This window comes from Gopherus flavomarginatus, chromosome 22 (genome assembly GCF_025201925.1).
Source record: "Gopherus flavomarginatus isolate rGopFla2 chromosome 22, rGopFla2.mat.asm, whole genome shotgun sequence".
In the NCBI taxonomy this organism is placed as follows: domain Eukaryota; kingdom Metazoa; phylum Chordata; order Testudines; family Testudinidae; genus Gopherus; species Gopherus flavomarginatus.
This window is the reverse complement of record NC_066638.1, coordinates 10,902,771-10,920,911: the sequence shown is the minus strand read 5'-3', so window position 1 is coordinate 10,920,911 and position 18,141 is coordinate 10,902,771. Positions and strand designations below refer to the sequence as shown.

Here is an 18,141-nt window from a genome sequence, read left to right as displayed (position 1 = left end):
ACTTTGTTGCTGGGTGGATCCCTGAATGGGCCAGAGGTGAGGGTGTGTGTTGAGGACAGCTCAAGGCGTGGAAATCCCTTGGCAGAGTTAGACCGGCCCGTGCAAACTGGGCTGACCTGCCGGGCGTGGGTGGGTGCTGCAGTAGCAGGTGTCTGGTTCCCCTGCCCCACTGGGCTACAAGGGGGAATGGATGTCTCTCCAGGTGTGCACCCACACTCCACGAGAAAGGTCTCTGGGAGACCATCTCCAGCACCCACCACAGGCGTTAAATCCTAAGGGGCTGGGGCACAGCTGAGAACATCTGGGTTTTCAAGGCGGGGGCAGAACAACCTGCCTGGAGGAAGCAAGGAGCCATGTCCCTGTGCTTCAGGCAGCCTCTGAGAAATGGCTTTCAGGGGGGTAGGAGCAGCTGCTGCGCATAATTGGCCTGTTTCCCTGAAAGCAGCCCTGTGTCTGTCTGCATCTGTCTGTCCCCCCACCCACAATTTATTTGCCTGTCTAACTACATTACCCGCTTGGGGCCAGATCGACAGCAGGAGTCTCCGCTCCTTGCCAGCCCTGGCTAAGAGACAGGGGAGGATCCTCAGCCGAGAGCTCCCTTGGGAAAGTGGGGTGTCCTTGCAGTGTGGGAGCTGCTATGGGAAGGGGGGTGGGTGTCTTTTTTCCTAAGGGCAGCGTGATTGCTTTGGTACGTTGCAAGCCATTGCCCCAGCGACAGTCTGGGTCCGCTTTGCCCACATCTCGCATCCGTCTCCTGGAGGGAGAGGCCTTCTCGTCCTCTGGAGCCGTGACTGGTTCACCGCGTGGCATCTCGGCCCAGATAGGCGCTAGTTTTAGACTCCTTGCTGGGCACGGCACCGTCACTTCACAGTGGCCCTCGGACATTGCCCCCCGTGGGCTGGGACTGAACCCGCAACCTGGCCGTGAAGGGTTCCTGGTGCTGCCACGCCCCTGGGGCATCCAGTCCTGTCTGGCACAGCAGCCTGCTGGGGTGTGGAACGGCTGCGCCAGGGGGCAGCGAGGGCAGTAGCGCTCAGCCCCCGCTGGTGAGCTCTCTTCTCTGTCCCACTGCATTAGGATCTGACGGCTGCTACCCAGGGCGGGGCGGTGAAGTGGTTTCCTGTGGGAAGAGGAATGGAAGACGAGGTGGCCAGTGCTCCGGCTGCCATGCTTGCTCTCGGACATGCCCCTCTCCCTCCTCGCTGGGGCAGGGGATCTGGCGCTGCGGAGCTATGCAAAGCGCTGCCAGGCTGGGTCTTCTGGGCTTGAAGCCACGTTGTGCCCGTTAGACTTGCCATGGGGAGGGCTGGCCCCAGAGCCCCGGGGCCACACACACGCCACCCAAGGCTCAGGCTTGTCCCCAGCAAGATCTAATGTCGCTGCCTTGTTTGGGAAGCTCAGGGTGCCCTCGTGGCCCTGCTCCCTCTGGATGGACAAACCCCCCCCCAGGGGTGACAGGCTCAACCCACCTTGGTCGGACCCTCCACAGCGCAGCTCTGCCTCCCTGTGGCTCTGTTCCTTTTGCTCTCCCCCTGTGGGAGGGCTGGTGAGCTCTCATTTCCTGCTGTAATTCCAGTGGGTGGGGGGGTGAAGCTGGGTCAGCCGCTTGCCTGGGGTCAGCAATTCACTTGGCCTTCACCTTCTGTCTGCTAGGGGAACGTCCCCCCCTCCCCATACACATGCCCTGAGCCCTCTGCCGCATCCTGGCCTGTAACTTTCCACTAGCCTTCATCCTTGTAACCCCTGCTCAGTCGGGCGGCCCAATCCTCAGACACAAGGGCTTTCCCAGGCTAGGGGAGCAGCAGAGATCTCCCCTAGGCGCAGGGGAGCTTCCTCATGCTGTTCCTTCCAGAGATCTGAAGGGACCCATGGCTGGTTTCCTCTTTAAAGGTGGCCTAAGGACCCCCCACCCCCAGATGCTCCCCAGTTCAACTCTCTGGTGCGTGCCAGCTGACTTTTCCCCTCCCCGGGCCCGATCTGCTCTCAGAGGGGGGCTGGGTGTGTTATTTCCCACGCTGGCTCCATTTCCCTGGGGCTGGTGGGATGCTGGGCTCCCAGCCCCGGCCACGCAGCGCGGTGGGGGGAGGGAGTCATCGCACGCAGAGGAGGCAAATAAAAGCACTTTCTTTTTCTTGGATCTTTGGTGTCTGAGTTGTGTGTGGGAGCAACAGGGGCTACGTTACACCCAGTGCCCCTGTAGCCTTACTAGCAAGTTTGCTGCACCTGGAAGCCCCCCGCTCTGGTGGTGGGGGCTGGTGCATACACCTGGGATGGGGCGGTGGGTGGTTCATTCTCACCCTCCACCTGCTGGCAATGGGGGCTGTTCGGAGATGGAGGCAGGCGCATGCCTCTCCCCCGTGCTGCCCTTCTCCAGGGCCAGCGGCAGGGAGCCAGGCTGCCTAACTGCACTGCTGTCTATAGGCCTGCCCCTACGCCCTGATCCTGAGCAGCAGTAAGGGCAGGGCCGGCCAGAGGGGGGGGCAAGTGGCGCAATTTGCCCCAGGCCCTAGGCCCCCCAAGCCCTGGCCCGGCAGCGCTCCAGGTCTTTGGCGGCATTTTGGCAGCAGGGGGCCCGTCAGTGCTGCCGAAGACGCGGAATGACTGAAGGGCCCCCCGCCCCTGAAATGCAGGGTGAATACAAGCGCTGCAGTTCCCCCACTTTGCCCCCGGCCCCCTGAATCATTCCTCTGGGTGGCCCTGACTAAAGCCCTGGTCACTGCAATGGGATCCTCTTACTACGCTCAATGATCAACCAGCGCCCGAGTGGAGATAGACATAGGGGTGCAGCGGGGAGGCTCCCCTGCCCCAGGGGCGATGGGTGGGAGGTGCTGCGCTTGGAGAAGCTATGGCTGGGGCTGGGAATGTTCTGCCTAGCCCTGCTGGGAGTGAAGGACGTGGTCTGGGTTCTGCTCTCCTCCCTGTTATTCCTGGGAAGAGAAACCAAACCACTTAGGGATGTGAGCTTTGGACCCCACCCTGAGGGCAACGGTGTTATCCCCTTTTCACAGATGGGCAAACTGGGGCACGCAAAGGCGGCTGGAGCAAGGCATTTGTTTCAGTGCTGGGCAGTGAGCTCACGACTTCCTGGCTTCCAGCCCTGTGCTCGGTCGCACCTTGTATTTGAACACTGAAGCCTACAGTTGTCAGCCCGACCCGGTCCTCAGCACAGAGCGGGACTGCCCCTGCTAGCTCATGTGTCTCCCCTTTGCCGGGAGTTGTTATGGCATGTGGCCTAGGACAGGGGGGTCTCACAACACTCTGGCTGGTGGCTGAACTGACATTTTTTTCTGAAATACTTAATTAACTTTAGGAAAAACAAATAAATATGCGCATGTACGCAGCCAGAGCATTGTCATTTCTTTGTGTAGGGTTTTTTCCATACTCAACAAGAAAAATAATACTGTGAAAAGTGATATTGGTATGTTTGTTAATATCACTTTTCACAGCAAGTTCTGGCAAGTTAAGACCTGGATGGGCAGGGGGGTGAGGCAGCGGATGCCAGGGAGGATGGATGGAGAGGTTGGGGGGTGAGGCAGCAGAAGCCAGGGGTGATGGATGCAGGGGGACCTGCCACCGTCTCGTTGGGGGTGTGGGTTGGTGCCTGGAGCTGGGGGTCGGTGTCCTGGGCCAGCACTCAGTGGAGCCCAGGGTTGGCACCTGCAGCTGCATGGCCAGGGATCAGAGCTCAGGATCGGCGCTTGGGGTCCATGCCCGCTGCTGCACAGCCAGAGCTAGGAGTCAGAGTCCTTGGCCAGCACTTGCCAGAGTTTGCTGCAGCATGATCAGGACTGGAGCTTGGCATCCAGGGCCAGAGCCTGGCATTGGCGCCCGCTGCTGTGTGACTGGGGCTGGGAATTGCCACCCATAGCCAGCACCCGCCGGAACCCAGGGTCGCCATCTAGGAGCAGTGCCCCAGGCTCAGTGGCCAAGGCTGGGGATCAGCCGCCACTGGGATTGGAGGCTGTGCCTGCTGCTGCCTGGCCAGGGCCAGGGCCAGGGCCAGAGCCAGCACCTGCCAGAGCCCAAGGCCACCACTGGGGATCTGTGCCTGGGGTCAGCGGCCAGGGCTGAGAGTTGGAGTGCACGGATAGGGGTCAACACTTGGGGCCAGCAGGATTGGGGGTTGGTGCCACACAGCCAGAGCCAGGGAGCAGAGCCTGCAGCCATGAGTTGGCATCTGAAGCCCCATGGCTGAAGGCCAGGGCTGCATGGCCAGAGCTGAGAGTCAGCACCCTAAACTCCACGACCAGAGCTGGCTAGGACACGCTGGCCTGTGCTGGAGGAAGAGGCCTGGCCCCACCTCTCCAGAGGCTCTCTGGGGGTGCCAAGCTTTTGTGCCTAGGAACAATGGTGGGAAGCCCGGTTTAATTCCCAGGAAAAGCTCCCCACAAGGGCATTGTTCCTGGAACGTCCATAAACCGAGAGGCAGTTGGGGAGGGACGACGGGCTCACGAGAGAACAGTGAAGATGTGGAACTTTATTACAGCCCTGCTTTGGCTCTGCACCTGGATGCTGGTAACCGGGGACCCAGGCACCTGCCCAGGTAGGAGAATCTCTGTTTTGGGGCTGTAAATGCGGGGGGGGGGGCTAGGTTGAGCTCTGAGGCACCCATGTTGCCTAGTGATGGCGGGTGTATGTGTGTGTGTGTGTGTGTGTTTCTCTAGCCATTTAGCTGGCTCCAGCACGGCAGTAGCTGAGTCATGGCGTTGACGGCTGGGCCCTGGGTGCAGAGCCCGTTGGGCTGGCTGATGGGATCAGTTTGGGGGCTCCAAGCAGGAGATGGGCTGGAGCTGAGCCAGGAGGAATGGAGGCTGGACCTCAGGGGAGTGCCTGTCATGGGGAGAGCTTGGCTGGCTGATGCACCTCAATGAATCCCTGCCTCCCAGCTTAAAGCTGGTTGTAAAGGCCACGTGGCTGGGATGGGATGGGCAGCCCAGAGTGTGTGTGTGTGTGTGTGTGTGTGTGTGTGTGTGTGTGTGTGTGTGTGTGTGTGTGTGTGTGTGTGTGTGTGGGGCGGGGGTGGATGGAAAAATGGAGTGAAAGCTCTCTGACTGCCCGCCCAGCCACTTGGTGCCCCTGGGAAGGATTTCTTTCCGAGCACCACACCTAGCTCAGCCCTGCACTGGGGGGATGCTATGGGGTGGGCCATGGCACAGGGACAGTGGAGTAGAAAGACGCAGGCTATCACAGGGCCGGTGCGCGCTGAGAGCAGAGGCGCAACGTGAACATGGTGGTAGATGCCTTTTGGGTCCCTTTCCCTCTCCCTCACTGGGCTGTGCTGACCTGTGAGACCAGGGCAGGTCCCGTCTGGCAGCCTCGGTTCCACAGAGCCCCTCCAGAGACCAAGACCAAGGGGCCAGCGGTAATTATCAGAGGGGCCAGGGTAAGCAATGCTGGGAACCATCTCACCAGGTGACTCGCTGGGGCCGAGCCAGAGCAGGTGCTGGGATCGTGCCTCCTCCCATGTCTCTTTGTGTTTCCACAGAGGTGAAGGTGGTGGGTCTCTCTGGTGCTGAGAAACTCACCATATTACAGGGATGCCCTGGGACGCCAGGCACAGCAGGAAGCCCTGGAGAAAAGGGGGCACCTGGTCAACCTGGCCTGAGAGGTAGGAGATGAGAGAGGGGCTCTCACAACAGGCGCTGTCCCCAAGCTGGAGCAGGCCCCTCTGGGCCTGTGGGATGGTCTTGGGCCAGCTCACAATGAGTCTGTGGGGCAGGTGGAGAACGCAGTGGTCACAAGGAGGGGATTGGACTCTGGCAGCTACTGAGCAGTATGGCTCAAATCCGCTGTTGGAGTCAATTGGTGCAGCGGCGCTGACATCAATGCACCATTTACACCGGAAGAGGCTGTGGCCCAACGGCTCAGAGGTGTCACCAGAGCCGGGGAATCTCTGGCTAAGGGTGCAAACCCCATATTGAACTGGGCACTTCGCTGGGCGGTGCCCGGTGTGACCCCATTGCCCGTGGTCACTCTGGCTGGTGCATGGGCCTTAGCAGACTGCGTGTGTTTGATGGATCTGCCCCTCTTGGCACAGCGATTAGTCCCTGATGAGCTGCATGCCCTCCGCTGGTGGGAGAACAAGGCATGACTTCATGGGCCAGCCGCCCTTCCGTCTGGCATAGCCAGGCCGCCCCCTGAATCTGACCCTCTGCCCCCCGGTGCCTCTCGCTTCCACACACAGAGCTCAACTGACCAGCCCCTGTAGGGCTGGGCAGCAGCCCACCCCTCACCTCCTCCAGGCCCGATGGCATCGTCCACCACGATTAGCCGGGCAGCCCCCATGAGCCGCTTCTCATGGTTGCCATGGGAACAAGTAGCGATGGACGATGGACGTTGAGCGCTTCCCTTCTTTTTCCTCTGGGTCCGTCTGTTTGTCCCCCTTTAAAAGAGTCCCTGGGGACTCCCCCCCTCCGACCATGTTCTGCGCCTTGGCTGCGCTCAAGCACTTGCCTGCATTCACTGTGTCTCTCCGTCTGCTCTGGATTTCAGGGACCGTGGGACCACCTGGGAAAGCAGGACCGAAGGGGGAACGAGGTAACTATGTAGCAATGGTCTGCGGGGGGGGGCACTGCAGGTGTAGATTACACCCGATGGGGGGTTGTTATTCAAGACAGGCAGGAGCCTTAGCATTCAGATGAGGAGCCCCCTGACCTCTGTTTCAAGAGGCGTAGGTGCCTGGGCTGGGGTCCACTCCTATCTGTTCTGGCTCCAGACGGTTTAGTCCGTCCTGCCAAAATTCTCCTGTGGTTTTCAAGAGGGGCCTTCGGGGCTGCTAATATGGCTCCCGGGCCTGATCCCCCCCCCCCCGCAAGTCACCACAGCCCTTCCCATCAATTGCAACGGGCACTGGAACCAGGCCCTCTGAAGCCAGGGCAGCATGAAGCTTTGGGACGGGTGGCCAGTGTCAAGGAGATGAGCCAGCTCCCAGGATCGGCTCCCCGCCCCTTCCCCTGTGCTGGTATGAAATGGCTCTCTCTGGAGCATTTCCACGTAGGGTGACCAGACAGCAAACTTGAAAAATCGGGACGGGGGTAGGGGTAATAGGTGCCTATATAAGAAAAAGACCCCAAAATCGGGACTGTCCCTATAAAATCAGGACATCTGGTCACCCTATTTCCACGTCCTCTCACGCTGCAGGGGGCTGAGTGGGGTCTCTGTGGGAGAAGTCTTTCCACCATGCTCAGTGGGGTTTGGTTCAGGTCCCCAGGGAGCAGGTGGCCGCGAATGTTGCACACTGACCCTATAAGCACATGGCCGCGGTTCCTCCTACATTGCAAGGCGGGAGGGCAGTAATACACAACCCTTCCAAACAAGAGAAGCAGCTGTGACACAGCAGGAAAAATAACTAACCAGGAACCTTCCACTCTTCATCCAACCAAGTTCTACGGGTGCCTGCTAAGCTTTGCTTTCTAACTGCATTTTTTTTTTTTGTTTCTCGGACTGGCAGGAGACCACCCAGACCCTTCCTTCCTCTGCCAGAACGGTGAGTTTGCCTCCTCGGCGCTTAAAAAAAATGACTTACCATTGTTTACATTAGGGTAGCGCTTGGAGGCATCCACCCGCCATGCATGGGGACGTGCTGACACAGAGCGGGAGACGGGCCCTGCCCCGGCGACCTTACAGTCTGAATAGCCAAGACAGGCCAAGGAAGCAGCCCTGGCCCCATTTTACAGGGGGAGATGGTAAGGGCCCAAGAGGGGTTGCTGGACGAAGAGGTCAGTATGCTGCAGCGCAGAGCTGCGTGGGGTACCCCCCTCTCCCATCAGACTGACCCCACGGAGCTGGTTAAAGAGATGAAGTGACTGGCTCAGGTCACACAGAGAGTCTATGGCAGAGCTAGAAACCAAAAGTCCATCGCTCTGGAGCGGTGAACATTCCCCTTTCAGGTCCGGCCCCTATGTACTCAACTCTGGTGCAGTTGCAGTAGCCGTCACATCAGAGGACTAAGCAGGCTGTGTGTGTTTGTCCGCTTGCTCTAGAAGGTTTCTTTCTCCTTCGGCCGGGAAAGCGCACGAGCCAGTAATGCAGGAACGATAACCAATAACACCTTTCCTCCAAGTCTCTCAAAGCACTTAGGCGGGAAAGTATTATCGCCCCACATGGGGAAACCGAGGCACACAGAGGGGCTGTGACTTGCCCTGGGGCACACAGTGAGTCAATGAGGAACCCATGAGTACAGACTCCCACTTCCCCCTGTTCTAACCATTAGACCACACTTCGTCCCTGAGCTGGCGCTAGGATCCAGGGATCCTGACAGGTAGTTCCCTTGCTTTTAAGCACCAGACCCCATACCTTTCCCAGCTCTCCTGGCTTTAAGCACTACATGGAGATGAAACCCTCCTGAAATGACATTTAGCCTAAACCAGGTTCCTGGCACCTGCTGTGGCTGCTAACTTGGTGGCAAGGTAACCCCCTATCACTGCGAGGTGATCTCAGCATCGGGAGCCACTCAGTCCCGTCCCTTCCCCACTTGTGTGCGCCTCTCTCTGGGAGAGGACGAGACCTCAGACACATTTCCCCAGGGACCAAATTCTGCCTTGATTCCAGGGCCAAAGAGCTGCAAGGAGCTTCTGGGCAAAGGAGAGTTCCTGAGTGGCTGGCACACCATCTACCTGCCGGACTGCCAGCCGCTGAGGGTCTTCTGCGACATGGACACTGATGGCGGAGGCTGGCTGGTAAACACAGTATCCTAGCGCCGGAGCGATGGTCACATCCAGAGCTGCCTGGTCCCAGTGCGGTGCGAGAGATTTACGCACGGGTAGCAGAATGTGGCCGTGATGGGGCTGGGGAGGGGTCAGGAGAGAATCATTCCTTACCCTAATGTAGTGCCTTTCACCCTGAAGGGCTTCACAACCTGTCTGCACAGGGAATCACGTCACCCATGGCTGGAATGCAGCCACCTCTGGGGAGGGATGGGGCAACTGTTTGACAGTGCAGTAAAGCTACAGTGCAGGGCAGGAAGCAAGAAAGATCGCTGCATCTCCCTGAACCAACAGGAGGGGTTCCGGTAGAGGAAGTTAACCCAGGCTGTGGAGTTAGCTGGGGTTATCAGTCCACGAGTTAGTGGAGCAGAGAAATCGCTGAAAGGCAGATGCATCCGTCTCACCTTTCCCTGACTGCTGGCATGCCCCACAGATGTGGCTTTCTCTGGTTTGTAAGATTTCCCTTTGCTCACCCAGGCATGGTGTGAGTCCCCAGTGGCTAGCAGCGTACAAGGCTGACACCCTGAAAGGACGATGATGGGAGGGATGCGGACCATGGTTCTGTCTCTGATAGCTGTGCCAGAACGTCCTGGCTGGCTGTGCACTTGTGGGGGGAGTGGAGGGGAAGGAGGCCATGGGGGTGTCACTCACAGGCTCACACTGGCTTGGCTGAGATTAACAGCCAGCCCTAAATGTGCTAGGGCTGGGGCCAAGCAGCAGAGTCCAGAGCCGCTCTAGCTCGCTACTTCCCGAGCACGTGGGGAGTGGGGTTTGGAGCTGGTTTTGCTTTGCGGATCCACCTCCAGACAGATCATTCTATCCCAGGGGTCGGCAACCTACAGCACGTGTACCAAAGGTGGCACACAAGCTGATTTTTGATGGCACATGGCGGTGGGCTCAGCGGCTCTGGGGTTTCCACCGCCAGCTCCTGCCACCCAGGGTCCCACCGCTGCCCACTGGTCCCACTCAGCGCCCACTGCTGGCCTGGGTGAAGGAACCCCAGGCTGGCAGCAGGCTGAGACCCCGGCTGGCAGGAGCCGGCAGCTGGAACCCCAGAGCGGCGATGGGCTGAGCCGTTCAGCTGCTGCTCTGCGGTTCCAGCTGCTGGCCTCTTGCCAGCCAGGGTACCCGCCGCAGCCTCCACTCACCTTGCTGCCAGTTGGAGTTCCAGCACAGGCCCCCTGCCAGACAGGGTCCAGGCCTCCAGCCCTCAGCCCTACCAGCCGCCAGCTCCACTCACCTCAGCTGCCGACAACTGATCACTCAGAAGCTTGTGTGCAGCTTAAAGTATCTAAATACGTGCCACCAGACATTGGAAAACTCAGCACAGAAAAGCAAGGGCAAGGATCACACTAAACTGATAAGATCCGCATTTTAATTTAATTTTAGATAAAGCTTCTGAAACATTTTGAAAACCTTGTTCACATATAACAGTGGTTTGGTTATATAATATATAGAGAGACCTTCTAAAAAACGTTAAAATGTGTGACCGGCACACGAAGCCTTAAATTAGAGTGTATAAATGAAGACTCAGCACAGCACTTCTGAAAGGTTGCTGACTCCTGTTCTAGCCTGTCTCCAGCCATAGTTACCGCTGGGTGCTTTGCGGGGGGAGGGGGGGAGGAAAGGCATCAAAACCCCATGATGTATCCAACTGTGCAACATTTTACCCTAGTGGGGGAATTCCTTCCTGACCCCAGCCAGGGACAAGCTCATGCCCTGAAGCCTGAGACTGGACAGCCCAGTTGATCTTTACTTCCAGCTAGTGTCCCCATAGCTGCTCATCTGGATCCTCCATGGCCCAGTTCAGTCAGGGCTCCAGCTATTGTCTGAAGTTCGGCTGCTGGAGCATGAGAGCCGAGTCAGCTCCCGGTCACCATTCTCTCTCTTCTCCTCCAGGTGTTCCAGAAACGCATGGATGGCTCGGTGGATTTCTACCGCACCTGGAGCGCCTACAAGAAGGGCTTCGGGAACCAGCTTTCCGAGTTCTGGTTGGGCAATGAGAACCTCCACCTGCTCACCCAGGATGGTAAGGAAGCCCAGCAGCTGTCTTGGGGGAGCTCTGGCCTGCCCTGCGGGCTGTTATTCCACAGGGCCTCTCCAGGGGGCGAAAGCGAGCAGCCATTACCCATCAGAGGCCTTTCAGATCCAGCCCTTAGATTCTGAGAGGCTGGAAATGCCCAGGTTAGGTGGGAATATCCCTTTCCCCTGATCCCCTCCTTTTCCTCGGGGATCCCCGCCCCTCCCTCTCAGCGAGTTCCCATTGTTGGTTGTTCTGCCCTAGTGCCCTGCAAAGACATGGCATTGCTCACAGGGATGGTCACTCCCTGGGTGTGCTGGCGTCACGGTGGGCAAGCCTCCCTGCTCTGTGACTAGAAGCCCCGGCCCAGATCCCCCTCCTGGAGGTGAGAGGGAGCCAAAACAGGCCCTTGGCTAACACTGGGCTCTGTCCCTTTCCCTCAGGCGAGTTCCAGCTCCGTGTGGACCTGGTGAATTTTAATGACAGCAGCTCCTTTGCCAGCTACCGGTCCTTCAAGCTCAAAGGGGAAGAGGACAAGTACGAGCTTGTTCTAGGGACGTTCCTCGGCGGCTCTGCAGGTGAGGAGAGTGTGTCTGGCTGGCGTTCTGCACTGCGCCACCCAAAGAGGCAGCCCGAGGGGATGTGGGCAAAGGCACCTTTAAGCCACTTTTAGGCCCTCAGGATTCAGGGCTGCTCCGAGGCTCAAATCAGAGCAACCTCAGGGATGCTTTACCAGCAAACTCCCGAGGGCTGCCCTGCAGTCCAGAGAAGCTCAGAGTCTCCATTGCACCATATACTATGGAGACACCCCCTTTTGTCTCTGTGCCAGGGGCTTCATGGGGACCTATGGGACCTACACAGTGCATCCTCCAGGGGACTGCACCCCAGCCTCTTGCAGCAGGATCTGGGCCCCTGCACGCTGTGGGAGCAGCACAAAGAGGCCAAGGCAGGAGGAAGAATCTGTCCCATTGTGTGTGTGTGTGGGAGAGACACCACACGTTCCACTCTTCTTCGCTTCTCCTACAAAGAAATATGCATCCAAACTCCCAGAGCAAGGGATGCAGCAAAGCATGAAATGGGCTGAGCTTCTCCAGGGTTGCTCAGCCATTTGTAATCACATGATAATGACTGATCAGCATTAATACTTAACCCTTGGCGCGCCTCTGGTGCTGCCCTCCGGGGGCTTTCTGAGCACTTTGTGTAGGTCCATGGATTACGCCCCAAAAACCTATTGTGAGGGGGGAAAAGGATGGAGGGTATCTGGGGAGCCAGGCACCCAGCACTGAAATGCAGCTGTTTCTGGGAACAAGGAACGCAGCAATGCTAGCCAGTAATTTAAGGTAGGCAGAGGAACAGCACATCTGGCTCAAACTGTCACACGGGGATTTAAGGAGGCAAAACAGGATTGGAGGAGGTGGCCAGGGATGCAAAAGACAGATCTAGGTCTCAAATGATCACACACAGAAATACAAATGCCTATCCTGGCTGCCCCCACAAAACACACACGGATTGTGGGGGGCTCCCACATCTGGCGAAGAGGGATCATTCCTTGTTTGTCTCCCTGCTGGGATCTCTGCCAAAGGCGAGGCTCAGGCAGTGGCCTCCTCCCCTCCCCGCCGCAGCCCCTGGTTCCTGGTAGAGCAGATTGCACATGCTCAGGACACTTGGCATCCAAAACCCCAGGAAGCCCCACCGCAGCTGCCTGTGCCCGGCATCAACCCCCTCCACCCTCCTTCTCCAGGCATTAACCCTATTAGCTGCCAAGGGCGAGTGCAACTCTCCTGTGGGTGGCACCCATGTTCGCTGGGGGGGGTGGGAGGGGATGCAGCATGTGCCTGTGACAGCACTGAAGATTGCAATGGGTCTGTCTTATCTGCCAGGTCTCCTGCTGGCTCAGGGTTCCTGGGCACAAAGGTGATTAATTCCTAGGAGCCTCGGCAATCCATTTCCTTGGCCTGAATTACGCAGATGCACCCTATCCGGCCCCGCACGTTTCCCCTGAGAGCGCCGCTGGCAGAGAAAACCCGACCCGAACGCCATGCTCACAGATCTGAACCACAGCACAGCTTTGCTAATAGCAACACTTAGAACTTGCCCATCTTCAAAGCACTTTACAGACTTTAGCTAATTAGCCCCCACGTGGCCTGACAGCAGGCCCAGATTCAGGGAACTCTGGGGTTCAAAACCTGGTTCTGACACTCACTGCGTGACCTTGGGTAGGTCACAGCCTTTGCTGTGCCCCACCATGTGATGGGGATAAGGCACCACCTGGGATATATGAGGATTCATTACTTAATGTGCTATTGACACGCTAAGCATTACTACGTAGGCGTGTATTATCATCATCCCCATTTCACAGCTGAGGAAACTGAGGCAAAGCCATGAAAGGCCCGATTTGCCACCGAGTTCAGCACATCGACAGCTTGGTGGAAAATCTGGCCCCGATTGTGGGTGCTGAGGCCTTGAAAACAGTCTAGTGCCTTGGAAAAAATGTGGCTCCCCAGCCCCGTGGGCAAACCCAGGACTCCCAGATTCACAGCTAGTCAAGCCAAAAGGGACCGTGATACGCACATTGCATCTGCTCTCTGGCATGACACAGCCATAGAATTAAACCTCAGGAGCCTGGATCCCAGTCCTGGGCTCAGACCAGACCACGAGCCCATGCTGCCTCCAGGGATATAGAGCCTGCAAGGGAAATGCTCCCATTTCTCTGTTGCTCAACGTCATGCCCTGGTGCGGTTGTGGCACTGGGATCTCGTGTGTCCCGCAGGTGACTCCCTGGGCCTCCACAACGGGAAGCCTTTCTCCACCTATGACCGTGACAACGACAGCGGGACGCAGAACTGCGCCGTCTCTGTGCATGGCGCCTGGTGGTACACCAACTGCTACCGCGCCAACCTGAACGGGGGCTACGCGGTGGGGGAGCAGAAGCAGCAGAGATACGGCATTGATTGGGTCTCTGGCCAGGGTGTTGGCAACCCCTACAAACGCACGGAAATGAAGCTCCGCTAGACGGAGGAGCCTCCGTCCCACCTGTGCATCTGCAGCACGCCTGAGACAGCAGGACCGAGCTGCCTCATAGATCTTCGTGCAGCAAACCAGCTTCCTCTCCCCCGCAGCAGCTCCAGAAGCCTCCAGTGATTACATCCCCCACATCTCTGGAGGAATAACAGACTCCTTCCTGGGATCATCCAAGCCCCCCAGTGCATCCCCATGGTCCCGTGAGGACAGCCCTCCTGATGCAATCACTCCCCTCACTCCCAGGGCAATGGGGCAGATCCTTGCTTTCCTGGCCCTCCCATCTGACGTTGCACTGAGTCCTGTTGTGTACAGATTCTCTGGAGGCTGCTTAGCACCATCACGTGCCCAGAGGCAAATACACAGGCCACAGTGAGCTCAATGCATGTACCCACACAACGTGGTAGCATGTGGTCCTCTGCAGAAACTGCTTTCCAATAGAGTTGCCCAGATCAGGACTACCAAATGATATAGATTTTGTGTGTGTACATACATGTCGTTGGGCCTGTGTATGCGTGTCAGACCCAATTACACGCATATGGAGGGTTGATCTAGCGTGTATTTCATACCATACTGCTGCACTTGCAGCTGCTGTGTTCTGTGCCCCCAATAAAAGCATCACTCCCGGCCGTTCGTTTGAAATCTCGCTCATTTGAACATTCCCCGTGCACTCTGCAGCTGCTTTTCGGCATCTCCGGCTGAGTTTGCCCAGCTGCGGCGGTGGCTTTGATCCCAGCTCTCGGGAGGGCTGAAGGTTGCCACGTCCTGTTTTGTTTGTTCAAACACATTGGCTTGTCAGTTTCATGTGACCTTGTCTACTGGCTTGAAACAACCGCAGCCAGGGAAGTCGTCTGTGCACCTACGGCCGGGTCCGGAGCCCAGCGACGTGCCTGGGAACCTTCTCCCTGGCTGCAGTAGCCTCTGGCTCAGGCTGTAAGAGACCGTAGGCCCATAGGCGTTGTCATCCCCGGTCAGAGGCCATTGCTTGTCCGGAGTTTTTATGCAAATTAGTCTAGTCCATCTAGTCTGGTACGATGCTACTTGTAGTGTCCAGTACCTGCTATTTGTGGGGCAAGGGAAAATCCTCTCTGGACCCTATAGTATATTTGCACATTATATGTTTTGCCTCGTGTGTGTTTATGAGGTTGTGCTGTGTTTTGTCTTTGTTCTTCTTTGTCACTTTGCCTCAGCCCAGGGATCCCCAATGCGGTGCCCGCTGGTGCCTTGGCACCCACAGGGGCATCTAAGTGCGCCTGCATACTGGCCGGCGGACGAGCATCCACTGAAATTTGGTGGCATTTTGACAGTGATGCCTCTGGATGATGCCACTTGTTGGCGGCATTTCGGCGGATGCTCATCTGCCACCACAGTCCTCCGTGGCTTGTCGTCTGGTGCCTGCCAGACAAAAAAGGTTGGGGACCACTGCCTCAGCCCCTTGTTTGATCAGAGCAATGCCCTTTCCAGCCTGTGTGAGTTGAAGCAAGACGCTGGATTGCTCACCCTGGGGGCTTATGGCACAAGGCAGTGACGATGTACGTCCTTTCCTTCCCGCCCCTGCACACCACGCCCAGGCAATACATTGCTCACCTAGATCTGACCAGAACATTCTCAGGGGGGACATGGATTTGTGGATCATTCAATTCTTGGCTTCTCTGCAGAAGCTGCCAGCAAGAATGACCTGTGGTATATGGAAAACTGTGTTACAAACATGTCTTGAGCTACCACTTGAAATTTCAGGCAGTTTCCTGGTCCTGCCTGCAGGCTAAGGGGCTCTGCAGGGAAGCATGTGATCTGGGTCTTCTTCAATAGTCAGTCTGCAAAGAACCAGCCTAGAACAAGCTTATGAATATCAATCTATCTATCAATCGAGCGATTTAATGCATTATATGGCTCCCAAATTCTCATCACTTTGGTAGCTCAGTGCCTCTCCAAATTATAATGTGTACATAGAAAAGATCTGTTTATCTTCTCCCACTTCCAGTCAGCATGTGCTGGACTTTGTTTAATTCACATGTCTGCGTTTTCTCCCTCGCTGTTTGTTTTTGTGAATGAGGTATTACTCTGAGAAGGCCCCTTGGCCTGAGGCCCATCATGCTATTTTCCCACATCAGGCAGTTTATGATCACAGCTGACCTGGGCGGGATTCAATCCTGCGATTAAGGCCTGGTCTACACACCTAGAACTTGGCTCAATCTAGCAACATCACTTAGGGCTGTGAAAAATGTGGAATTCTTCCATTGACCTAGCTCCTGCCTCTCGGGGAGGTGGACTAAATACACTGATGTTGTAGTAAGTGTCTATGCTGCAGTGCCTCTAGTGTAGACATACCCTAAGGCCCAGACCCTGCTCACTTTTATGCACCCGGTAATCCCATTGACCCCAGTCGGCTGTTCATGGGAGCGACATCACACACATCCTTAAGGGGAACTCTCACTAAGTGCCTCTCTACATCTTGAAGCACTTCAATTCTGGAAAAATCTGACCCTCAGTGGCCTGCCCAAGGCCAGGCAGGACACCTGTGGCAGAGGAGGGAATTAAATCCAGGCCCTAACCACTGGGCCACCCTTCCTGTCTGAGTGCTGCAGCGCTGTGGCTAAAGCAGTAGTAGCTTGTGCATTAGCTTGAGGTCTTTAAACCATGATTTGAGGAAATAGCTCAGACATAGGTCAGAGGTTTGTTACAGGAGTGGGTCGGTGAGATTCTGTGGCCTGCATTGTGCAGGAGGTCAGACTAGATGATCATAATGGTCCCTTCTGACCTTAAAGTCTATGAGCTCCAGGGTTCAGTCCCGGCAGGCAGCCGACACAAGTACACATGCCCACAAACCTGGGACAGGTCCCTGATTCCCTGGGGGAAAGTATCTACTTCTATATTAGAACTTGGCTCAGAGGGCCATGAATGCTTTGACGTACGGGGTGAGCCCATGTATGACACTATTCCCAGAATGGGCCCCCAGATCACTACAGACCTGGTGCTGGTTTTGTAGGTCAACGGCTCCAACACGCTAACCACCAAGGGCCAATTCAGGGTGATCAGTTTGGTTTTGTTTCTTAGGTTTGCAGCTGAAACTCCCTGAAGCCAAAGGAGGGCCGGAAGGGGGCCCGGCTTTCAAGCCACAGCCCATGGCATCATGAGCAGAACAGTTCCGGACGTTCCCCCTGGCCTGGGAAGCAGGAACAGCTGACTTGGCTCGGGAGGGAGGCTGCTTCCCCGTGGGAACTGCTGCAGGGTGATTTGACTGGACATAGCCAGCCAGGGCAAAGATGCATCACGAGGCTAATGTTGGACCCAATCCAGAGCCCACTAAAGTCAATGCAGAGATGCCCACTTTGAATCAGGCTCATTTCGCACCTCTGGGTCATACTAATTATCACGTTATTACAAACATGAATATGTCGCTCAGCACCCTTCCCTCAGGGATCTCCAAGAGCTGCACAGTGAAGTCAGGATCCCCATACCCACAGGAGGTCAGTAAATATTATGTTATTTCTTTGTCCAGAGTGGGAGAACGAATCTACGGGCTAGTCCTCTCTTAGTCACAAATGGATCTGTCAGGTCCCAGGCTGGGGCAGGAGCATCCTCCATTGTCTTCAATGTATTTGTTGGGTCCTTTATAAAACGTCCTCTCAGTGATGCCATCCCAACCCCCCCAGCCAAGCGTCCCGCTCCGAGCTCCCAGTCTCTTTATAGCTAAGCGAGTTGGTGCAGTTTGGAAGCTCCACACAGAGGCTTCTTTTCCTTCCCCGCCCCTCTGCCCTTTATCCCAGCGTGGGAGGAGGTGAACGGATGATAAATCCTAAAATTGAAAACCAGCAATGGCGCCAGGAATGCAGCCCTCTGGGCCAAGTGACTTCTGGCCTATTGCAGATCCCAGCCTCGGACTCCATTCCCAGCAGACTCGCTACATCTCTGAGCTCCACAGAAAGAACATGTCCTTTCTCCCATCACCACAGTCAGCCCATCTAAAGCCAAACCGCCCTGTGCTCGCTGCTTTTTGGAAGTCCTGAGGAAAGGGGGAAGCGAGCAGGGACGGACATGCTCATGGGGCGGGGGGGTGAAAGGCAGCGATGCTAGTCAAAAGTGTTTGATGTGTGCACGCAGCTTTTTGGAGCCGAAAGCTGTGTTTTTCCTGGAGACTTGGCCTGTGGGCTGCTTTCTCCATCTCGCTCACACACACAAGTGCCTATTGCCAGCTTTGCAGTCCAGGGCAGCCAGCCCTAAAGCCGGACAAACATCAGGCAGATGGAAACAACCTAAGCCCCTCTCTGAAGAGCGTGAAATATATTTTGTAAATCTGGGACTGAACGCCCCAGGCGATAGCGTGTCACACCACAAGGTGAGCGTAGAGGGAATTCCTCTCTGCCTACTGCCTTCAAAGCCTTCCCCGGTCATAAAAGA

The 18,141-nt window shown here is 56.6% G+C and overlaps 1 protein-coding gene across 1 annotated transcript; it reads left to right on the top strand.

Moving 5' to 3' along the window:
- The first annotated feature begins 4,417 nt into the window (after nt 1-4,417).
- On the top strand, nt 4,418-14,372 carry FCN3 (ficolin 3). Its single transcript, XM_050932066.1, has 8 exons — nt 4,418-4,543; nt 5,486-5,608; nt 6,493-6,537; nt 7,451-7,486; nt 8,551-8,678; nt 10,605-10,734; nt 11,169-11,303; nt 13,496-14,372. Exons 1-8 carry the CDS (start codon nt 4,468-4,470, stop codon nt 13,735-13,737), a joined length of 915 nt encoding a protein of 304 aa, XP_050788023.1. The 5' UTR covers nt 4,418-4,467; the 3' UTR covers nt 13,738-14,372.
- Nucleotides 14,373-18,141: the final 3,769 nt, after the last annotated feature.